Here is a 10,435-nt window from a genome sequence, read left to right as displayed (position 1 = left end):
ATATTGATGTCTGTTTTTTAGACAAATTGGCAAGGGCTTTCCCTATCACGTAACTCTTGGTAACGACCCCAAAATCAAGTGATCCAGAATAGCCATCCCTGTGGCACTGTGAGGGGTGGTAGCTGGTGCCAGGCTGAGCCACACTGGAGGGCAGGCTGAGCCACACTGGAGGGCTTTGAGCCCAAAGCAGGAACGTGCGCTCTGTCTCACCAGCAGGGGCTGAGGGTGGGCCTCACACCCACTTGCCGTCCTGGAGAACCACAAGGCCAGGCAGCAAGCATGGCTAGGGCTCCCGGTTTCTTCCTCTCCTGTGCATGTTTTGGACACTCTTTTTGAAGCCTGATTTTGGGTCATGGACTGTGGATCAGGTAGCTTTTGCTGAGTAACAAACTGCCATACTTAGGGAGCCAGCCCTAAGTGCTTTGGCAGTGCTTTGGGCCTGGGCCCGGGCCAGCTCCTGTGGGGCCGGTGGGCCCAGGACAGCATATTCTCACCTCCTGTGTCTGGGCTTATCGGTGTGGGGAGGCTGGAGAACAGCCCGAGGGGAAGGGTTAGGGTGCAGGCGTTCAGGCCTCTCCGTGTGCCCCATTGGCCAAAGCAAGTCACCTCCCTAGCCCGAGCTCATGGGACAGGGGTTGACACTGCGGCGGCACAAGTCCAGAGGTGGAGAGGCCACAGGACACTGGGAGAACCTAAGCACAACTGGTAACGTTCCCGTGCAAAAACCGCACTCTTGAGTGCGTGCAGGCCCTGAGGGCTGGCCTCCCGGCCCCTGGGAGCCCCCGTGTTCCCACACTCTCCTTTCTCCATGCTGATTATGATCCCATTTGTGCATTTAAAGTTAAACAGTGGATTCTGAGTGTCTATGTGTGTGTCGGAGGGGATGGGGTGGGGAGGTGTCTTTGTGGACTGATCTGAGCCGGGCTTTCGGTTCAGGAAAATGAACGTCGCTGATTTCCATGGTTATAATTTCTACACAAATCAGTTACCACCCCTTTTCGTTGCATGTGAGAGAGGGCCCAATCTACCAGGGCCAGGCAGTGGGGGCAATTACTGAGCCTTCTGATGGCTGGTGTAAGTGCCCACCCGGCCTCGGCATGGTGTGACCTCAGAGGTGACCAGGCCTTGGGGCCAGCGTCCATCCTCCTGGCCGTGGTTCCTCTCAAGGTCAGCCTTTCCTGAGGCTAGAGCAGCTCCAGACAGCACAGTGCAAGGGAGATGCTTGCAACTTAAGAAGATGAAGGATGTTCTCAGAGACCCCAGTGATGGTGGGTCTGGTCATCATCGTGGCCAGCTTAGGCCATCAGGCTTCACCTCTGAGCTCAGAGTGTGATTGTTGCCACTCAACCTGGGTGACGGAGAATGTATGTGATGCCTCACTGTACACGAGAACGAGCAGAAACCCAGGCAAATGCTGGGCTGTTGTGGTGCCACTTGGGAGACATGATAAGAAAGACAGACACTGACAAGGAGAGGGTGGGCGGTTAGGTTGCGTGTGGTGGGGAAGGCCTCCAAAAGTGGTCTCACCAAAGATGACACTTGTGCCTAGACCTCAGGGCAGGAAGGCCTCCGTGGCTGGGGTCAGGGGCGGCGTGAGTAGCCGTGGGCCATCAGGGCTGACGGAGCAGCTGTGCAGGCTGGATGCCTCACCCGTGTGCACGTGTGTGGCCTTGTCCCACCGCACATGTGAGCCCCTGTCTAGGCCAGATGTCCCCAGACTAGGGTCCCCTCTCTGCCCATCAGCTCTGAGCGGGCACGACCATTGCTGTACCTCCACTGGAGAGTGGCCAAACTCAACAGGCCTCCTTCCTCTGGGCTCATTCTAACCCGGAACAGGGTCGGGGTGGAGGTTTCTGGCGGGTGGGAGCCAGGTTCTGTGGCCCATGGACCTCCAGGCCCACAGGACAATCCTCTCTCCTCCACAGACATACCCAAGAGGGTGGCATCAAGGAGTCGGTCTCCTGGGCCACTCAGAGGACCCAGGAGGTGCCCTGCGAGGTGACGATGCCCCTGGAACGTGGCCACTCCACGGAGATCCCGGTGGTGCAGACAGGAAAACCGGTGAGGGCTCCCAGGGCTGGGGGGCCGAGTTGGGGGCGGGGTGAGAGTGGGAGGGTGAGGACGAGAGCGGGATGGGGGGAGGCTGGCATGGGGGAGAAGGTGAGAGTGCGATGGGGGTGGGTGTGACTGGGGGCCTGCTGTCCCCCCAGGCTGTGGATGTCCAGATGCAGAGCGTGGCCGTGAGAGGCACTGACGGGGAGCCCCAACCCGGGCTGGAGAGCCAGGGCCGAGCGGCCTCCATGCCCCGCCTGGCAGCGGAGACTCAGGTGGGTGGTCTGGGAGGGTTGGGGTCATGGGAGGGGTGTTGGGGGTGAGGAGACTTGGCATGGAGGAGCTTGTGTTCCACATGCGGGCTTTGCTGGGGTGGAGCCTCCCCGAATGCACTGTGGCCTGGACACCACCGGCCCTGTTTGGAGCCCTCAGAACACGATGCTGGCCTCGAGAGGTGTGGCCAGGCCAGCAAGAGTCCCCACTGCCCCGTGTCACTGACCCAGCCCTTCCCTGTCTCTGGGACACGCCTCTCCCACTCCAGCTCTTCACTCCCCCAGAAATCACACACAGGGCCTCCTCAAGCCACCCTTTTCCCTCATGTCCTCTCGGAGCCCCTGGGGGTGACCCTGCTCCCTCTCTGGACACTGGAGCTTCTTTCTCTGGGACTCGCTCGACCACCTGGCAGGAAGCCCCTGGCCAGGGGGCTGCAGCACTGTTTCCCGAGCCCTCGGGTTGAGCATTCCTCTTCCAACCCCTCACTCCCCCGTCTCTGCCCACTGCGCCTGGTGCCCTCCTGGCCTGGCCACACCTCCCTTCGGTGCCATGCTGGCGCCTCTTCTCCCTCCTTGATGCTTGAGCCCGAGCAGTGGCTCTGGGTGAGCCCATTTCCGTGGGTTGTGCTTTCAGCCCTGGGGGAGCAGCCTCACGGTGCTGGATGGACGGAAGGGCTGGCACAGTGGTCTCACCGTGGCTGCCGAGGCAGCTCTGGCCCCCGCCCCCCGCGGGATCCTTCCAGCCAGGCCAATAGGCTCCCTCTTCCTTGCACCTCCCAGTCCTGTAGGGACGCTGAGGCCAAGAGGCCTCCTGGGCCCCGCCCGGCCTGGGAGAGACAGACAAGCACACAAACAGCATTTTGTGGAAAGAAGCGGTGGGTCTCGGGTGGGCAAGACCAGTCCAGGGAGAGGGCGGGGCTTGGTGGTCCCTGAACCCCAGCCCCGCAGTGGGCCTCCCCAGGGACCCTGCCAGACCGCAGGCCAGGCCCTCCGTGGCGCCATGCTCCCCCCTCCGCCCCCCGGCCCCCTGGGGCACAGCCTCCCTTGTCTGGGGAGGTGCCCCAACTTCAGGGATAGAGTCCCAGGCCCATTCCTCCCGATGGGACGTGTCCTGTGGTCTGCCCAGCCCCCGGGTCATGGCGGCTTCCCCGCCGCCCCGGGCCTCCCTGGACCCCACTCTCAGGCCGTGCGCCCACCCGTGTCCCCGCCCGCAGCCGGCCCCAGACGCCAGCCCCATGAAGCGCTCCATCTCCACTCTGGCGCCCCAGCGCCCCCCCGTGGCCCGTCTCTGCAACGCCGCCCTGGACCGCGCTCCGGCCAGCCAGGCCGCCCCCCACCATCACCACCGCTGCCATCGCCGCAGGGACAGGAAGCCGAGGTCCCTGGAGAAGGGGCCCAGCCTGTCCGCAGACACAGATGGCGGTGCGTGCGAGGGGTCTCTCGAGGGGCGGTGGCTCGAGTTGGGGGTTCAAGAGCACATGGGAGGCGTCTTCCTTTCTGCACCTCACAACCCCACAGCCAGCCCTGAGCCTGAGACCAGGCAGGAGCAGCCCCCAGCTCTGCCCTGGGACCCTCTGCTGGCCCTGGGGGGCCAGGCCGGGATGGGGTCTGTCTCGCCGCCGGCTTGGCTGTGCTGACTTCTCCTCTCTCCCCGCCAGCACCCAACAGCGCCGCGGGGCCAGGGCCGCCCCCGGGGGACAGGCCAGCAGGCTGCCGGCGGGAGCGCAGGCAGGAGCGGGGCCGGTCCCAGGAGCGAAGGCAGCCCTCCGCCTCCTCCGAGAAGCAACGCTTCTACTCCTGCGACCGCTTTGGGGGCCGTGAGCCGCCACAGCCCCAGCCCCCCCTCAGCAGTCACCCCGCGTCGCCAACCGCTGGGCAGGAGCCAGGACCCCCGAGACAGGTACGTGGGCCTCAGGACCCCGCCTCGCCCGCGCTCCCTGGGGTCCGGGAGGGAGCCCCTTCCCATCCTGGTTCCTAGGCCCAAGCCTGTGCTCCTCGCTTCCCGGGCCCGTCCGTCCTGCCGGGCGGAGCCCCGGCCCTCCCGCTGTCCAGTCCCTACTTTGCTTTCCTTCTGACTGAGGTGGGCTGGGCTGTGGTCTCCTGGTCCCTGGCCCTGTGCCTATCCCTCGCTGTCACCACCATCCCCAGACTGCCATCCCACCCTCCTGGGGCCGGCCCGGGTCCATCCCAGCTGCCCGCCCCCGGCCCCCGCCACGGCTCTCCCCTGTGCTGTGCTCTGTTCGCCCTGTCCTTTGACTGGGGTTTGCTGTGTTCCCGTTTCCCGCAGGGCAGTGCTTCAGCGAACGGGAGCCCCCTGCTGCCAACATCTGGTGCTAGCACCCCTGGCCGCGGCGGGCGGAGGCAGCTGCCCCAGACCCCGCTGACGCCCCGTCCCAGCATCGCCTATAAGACGGCCAACTCCTCGCCCGTCCACTTCGCTGGGGCTCAGACCAGCCTCCCTGCCTTCTCCCCCGGCCGGCTTAGCCGTGGCCTTTCAGAACACAACGCCCTGCTCCAGAGAGACCCCCTCAGCCAGCCCCTGGCCCCCAGCTCACGGATCGGCTCCGACCCGTACCTGGGGCGGCGTCTGGACAGCGAGGCTGCTGCCCGCACCCAGCCTGAGGACACGCTCACCTTCGAGGAGGCCGTGGCCACCAACTCGGGCCGCTCGTCCCGGACTTCCTACGTGTCCTCCCTGACCTCCCAGTCGCACCCCCTCCGCCGGGTGCCCAACGGCTACCACTGCACTCTGGGGCTCAGCTCTGGCGGGGGCGGCCGGGGGCGGCGCAGCTACCACCACCCCGACCAAGACCACTGGTGCTAGCCGCACTGCGACCGGCGGGCGCGTCCCAGGTGATGAGTTTTATCATCCGCGCTGGGCTCCGGGGCGCTCGGGCGCTGAGGCGGGGGCTGCAGCCCCGGGGGGAGAGCCTCGCCCCTGTGTCTCCGCTCTCGCGCTGGGTGGAGCGCTTCGTAGAGGGACGTGGCTCCCGCTCTACCCCTCCCGCGCTGCCTCCCTGGGTCTCACAGCTCAGAGCCTACACAGGACGCGGCTGTGTGTGCTGAGCGGCACTGGGCGAAGGACCCAGCATCCGAGGCGTGTGCTGGGAACGTTTTGCAGGAGGTCTGAATCTTGTGCGGATCATCCTTCATCCAAACGTGTGGTGCAGAGGAGCGGGCGAGACCTCAGGACAGAGTCGGTGGTAAACCGAGCAGGTCTCGTCAGCCGCCGCACACCAACAGTCCGGTGGCGCCCTTCGTACCTAAAATGGCAGATAGGCACTAGAAACACACGCAGATGCTCTGTCCTCTCCCAGACACAGTCAGCCCTGACAGGGACCAAATCTGGACAACGTTCTTGCTGTTGGTTTTGATTTTTAGTCACGACACCCTTCACTCGTTTGTTGGCTCTATATACTTGATCAGAAAATAAAAATAAAAAGCCAGAATAACGGGGAAGGGAATGTTAACATGACCGTAAAACATGAAACCCATAGGAGGACTTCAGCCTCTCAGGATGTGTGTTCTCGGCTTGCTCGAGGACATGCTCTGTGTCCAGTCCAGGCGGCCGACAAGACCACCCGGCTCCCGCGGCTCTCGACCAAGTGCCTGACCTCCTAGCCCCTCGCGCAGGCTCCCGGGGGCGGGACGGGAGGCCTGTGTGAACTGCGAGTGGGCCTTGTGGAAATTGTTGCAAACGGCAACTGAGTAGAAAGCGGATGTAATGGAGAACGTGCAGAAAACACCCAGTAGGTCCATCGTAGTTGGAATGAAGCGGCCGTTTGCCCTTTTCCCTCGAACCAGTAGAGGCTGCAGGGCATGTGTAGCATGGCCCGCGTGGGCCGGCCAGTCTTTCTACACCCGATTCTCAGGGACGGGGTGCCTGACAGGCAGGGCGCAATCTCTGTAGTTGTGCAAATTTCTTTTCACAGAAGACTCATCGGGGAGAGGCTGGTGGGAAGCGGGGGAGATTGGATGGGGTGGGGGCAGGAGGAGTGCCCGCGTCTGAGCAGATGAGGGCAGCTGGGAACCAAAGGGAAATGAGGCCAGAGCTCGGAGGATGGAGCAGCTCAGCTGCACCTGCTGAGCTGGGCATCTGAGCCCACACTCTTTCTGGCACAAGAGGTGGGAAAGCAGGCAGCCAAACGAAGTCCCGCTTCAGGGCCACATTCAAAAGAGAAAGGCCACTGTTAGGATGTGGTGCATAAAACACTGGAGACCCTTTGTTTTGTGAACGGAAGGAGCATTTAGATGAGTAGATTCTGGTGTGTCCTCCATATTTTGAAATGTGAGATGATCTCTTTGCTGGACCATTTGAGTGTTCCCATTGGCTTTTACCCCATGACTCTCCTAAAGAAACTTGGAGTGTGATGTGTGTGTGTGCGTGTCTGTGTGTCCCCGTGAGTGGATGCCGTTAACCCATAGGGCTATGCAACAAAAGACACACGTTTAATATTAGAAATAAAACACACAAGACCGCCACCTGTTCTAGGGTTTGAGCATGATTGTGACCAAACCATTTTATAGAATTTCCTTACTTGAAGGCACAACCTCTGAAACTTTAAAATAACAGAGTATTTTACTCAAGTAGGATATAATTAAAATCGGAATCTTGGACTGAGCATGTCATCCCTGGCTCCTGCTGCAAAGCAGAAGGATGTGTATTTTGGTACTGATGTTTTGTCTCTGGTCCCCCAGCCCATATTATTTTGAGTGTATTCATTCTGTGCAGAACCACAGCTGCTTCCCCAGGCCATGGTGGGCAGAGAATCCACTTTTCCAGACCCACACAGCCATGCTGGCTTGTCTGGATTCTTCTAGACACTGGAATTGGTGAAAATTACAGAGAGCGGGGGATATACTGTCTTGTTTTCCCGACTCAGCGTTTTGTTTCTGTACTGTCTCTTCTCAGCCGTCACGTTTCCCCCAAAATCTCATAGCGAGTTGCCCAATTTGAAGTGCATCAACCAGTTGTCTGCATCTGGAACCAGTCAAGCAGTGGCTGTAGTTTGAATAAGTTCTGTGTGCATGTAAAATATATACATATATACATATATTCAAGTATGTGCATGACATGTATATCTTCGTACTTTTTGATAAAATGTATTCATTTGTTAATTTTTAATTATATTTGATATAAATCAAGGGTTTGTTGCAAAACTTTATATTTAAGAACAGTGTTTAAAAAAAACAAAAACAAAAAGAGAAGGTCCCGACCATGCAACACAACTGGGACTTGCTTTAAAAAAAATTCTGTGACTAGTTTGCTGCCTGAGTAATATCTATCAGCCAAACTTTGGATTCTGCTGTTGTTTCTACAATGACATTTTGTATGAAGCAAAAAGTCCTTGGATTAAAATAAAACTTAGCAAAAAATCAAAAACAAAACGCCACCATGCTGCTGGGTGATATATGCAAGGGGTGCGGAGCCCGGCAGATGAGCCATCTCCGTGGGCACGGGGCTCGGGGGCGGAGGGCACGGGGCTCGGGGGCGGTGGGCACGGGGCTCGGGGGCGGAGGGGGCTCAGAAGAGGGTGAGAACCCCTTCAACTTGCTCTGGGGCTGATAGGATGCAAGGGCGGATTAGGCCCAGCTTCGTGGTGAGGGTCAGGGTAGGCTTGTGGCTGGAGGAGCCAGGATAAGGACTCACGGGGGATGTGGTTGTGTTTTAGAGTTAGGAATACAGTTTGGGAGTTGAGCAGGCATTGGCTGAGGTTTGGGGTGGCTGTGTTGGGTGGGTTAATGGTTAGAGGTTAGAGTTAGGTTTGGGGTTGAGGTTGGGATGTAAGTTAGAGTTGGGGTTAGGAATTAGAGGTTAGGGTTAGGTTACAGGCAAAGGGTTTGTCTATATAACCACTAACAGTGTAGGGTTATGTGGGTGTAAGAATTAAGGTTTTGTTCAGTTTACTGTACATTAGAGTTCATTTGGAAAAGGCGTAATTGAACAGGCTTAGGTTTCAGACAAAAATGAAAATTATGGTTCTGATTACACTGGGAAAAGGGATTGGAGTAGGGTTCAAATTTTTAGTCTGCTCTGATATGGGCCTATATTTGGATTAGGGTTAAGGGTGGTGTAGGATCATGGTCAGGCTCAGAGGTTAGGGTTAGGGGGTAGAGTTAGGTTCAGAGTTAGAGGGCCAGGAGTAAGGATAGAAATTCAGGCTCAGGGCTCAGGGTTAGAATGTAGGGTCAGGGTCAGGGTTACAGGCTCAGGGACAGAATTAGAGGGTACATTAGGAGGATGGGGGGCTTCCCTGGTGGCGCAGTGGATAGGACTCCGTGCTTCCAGTGCAGGGGGCCTGGGTCCGATCCCTGGTCAGGACCTTAGATCTCACAGTCATGCCGCAACTAAGAGTTCGCATGCCACAACTAGGAAGCCCGCATGCCACAACTAAGGAGTTGGCAAGCTGCAACTAAGGAACCCACGAGCCACGACAAAGGAGCCCTGGAGCCACAGCTTAGGAGCCTGCCTGCTGCAACTAAGACCAGGTGCAACCAAAAAAAAAAAAAAAAAAGAGGATGAGGTTTTGAGGGATTAGAGTTAAAGGATGCAGGCTAGAGGGTCAGGGTTAGAGGGTTAGGTTAGATGGTCTGAGTCAGAGTCAGGGTAAGGGTTAGGAGTTTACAGGTCAAGGTCGAGTATATAGGGGCTAGGGGTTAGGAGTATTAGGGTTTAGGTTTAGAGATTAGGAGGTTAGGGTTAGGGAGTTAACAGTAGAGATTTGGGCGTTAGGGTTAGTGGGTTAGTCTTAAGCATAACTGGCCCACGGCCCCCCTAACCCCACACCTCTGTGTCCTCTAGGATGGACAGGACTTGCCCTGGGTCACTCATGAGTGTGGGGTTCACCTGGACCGCTGGTTATCTACCCCCCGTCCTGGAACCTGATAGCAGAAGAATGAAATGTCTGCTCCGGTCACTGACTGTTTCAAATCCAACTCAACCTCAGTCAGCGTTGTTAGGGCCTCAGAAGTCTACAGGGTTTCCTCCTTCCATCCAAACTGGGAAGAGTAGTGCTGGTCCCACTTGGCCTGGGCAGCCCCGGTCCAGCACAGGCCTGGCTGAGGTCACTCCATGGTCATGTTATGAATTTATACAGAACTTGGCACAGCGACCTACCAGCCCCCAGGTGCTGCCTCCTGAGGGCTGGTGGGGCCTTCCTGGGACTGCAGGCATCCTTTGTCCCATCTGAGTGGGCATCAACAGACATCAAGTCTCAGGACATCCCTTGACCTCTGACCACCCAGGCAGGCATCTGTGGTCCACCAGCTCAGGCCAGTCTGGTCCCTGTCAAGCCTCTGTGGCCAATTACTGAGCTGACCATGCTGCTGGGCAATTGAACAGCTACCTGGGCAGCACACAGACAGCCCTTTGGGATGTTTCAGTTACTAACATCCATGTGGTTGAGAAAAGGGCCTCCTCCCTCACAGGCTCATAGCCTGCCAAGAGAGGTAATAACCGTCTAAACATTTGAGTGTGTCCCTGACACAACAACCATACAGCAGACCATGGCCTTGCAATCCTTTGGGCTTCCAGCTGTAACAGACTTTTGATATTCATCCTCATTAAGAGTCAAAGATACGGGAACAACTGGGCCACCCAGTGGACAGTTTCACACTGAGGCTGCACGGTCTTGGAGAGCCACGTGCACCCATGTGGGCTCTGAAAGCTGCCACTTATGGATTCCATGATACAGAATAATCCTTGAGCCTCCCACTGCTTCACTGAGCAAGAATTTCCTGACCACCATAGCCTTTAGTCTCTGCGCTTTGTAAAGGAGGGAGGAGACTGGATAAATGAGCAAAATTGTTCTTGGGGGATGGGTGAATAATGTGGCCTGGGGCAGGCGTGACTCCTGGGCTCCCACCACCAGAGACATCAATGAGGCCTGTGCCTTTTGCAAGAGGAAGAGGTTCTTGCTGTTGTGGGAGGACAGCAAGGGCACTGGATGGGTGGCTGCAGCCCTTGACCCTAAATCAGCCCCTTCCTTCCTCGGCCTTCAGATCCCACAGCTGTGCAGTGGGCTATCAGTGATGTGGAATCTGCCGCTTTCTGCCAGCATCTGTTCTCATGCCAAAGTCCAGAACCTCAGCTTTCCTTTGGGAACGTCTTA

General features: G+C 58.0%; 1 protein-coding gene across 1 annotated transcript in view; it reads left to right on the top strand.

Annotated features, from left to right (window-relative positions):
- Positions 1–5,148, top strand: part of CACNA1B (calcium voltage-gated channel subunit alpha1 B) — a 197,347-nt gene extending 192,199 nt beyond the window's left edge. Inside the window, exons 44-48 of the mRNA XM_007458994.1 lie at positions 1,926–2,061; positions 2,211–2,327; positions 3,539–3,746; positions 3,983–4,224; positions 4,612–5,148. Coding sequence (XP_007459056.1) covers positions 1,926–2,061; positions 2,211–2,327; positions 3,539–3,746; positions 3,983–4,224; positions 4,612–5,148 — 1,240 coding nt within the window. The remainder of the gene's footprint in view (positions 1–1,925; positions 2,062–2,210; positions 2,328–3,538; positions 3,747–3,982; positions 4,225–4,611) is intronic.
- Positions 5,149–10,435: the final 5,287 nt, after the last annotated feature.

The sequence above is a fragment of the Lipotes vexillifer genome, unplaced genomic scaffold, assembly GCF_000442215.2.
Source record: "Lipotes vexillifer unplaced genomic scaffold, Lipotes_vexillifer_v1.1 scaffold636, whole genome shotgun sequence".
Classification (NCBI taxonomy): domain Eukaryota; kingdom Metazoa; phylum Chordata; class Mammalia; order Artiodactyla; family Lipotidae; genus Lipotes; species Lipotes vexillifer.
This window is presented reverse-complemented; position numbering and strand designations above follow the sequence as displayed.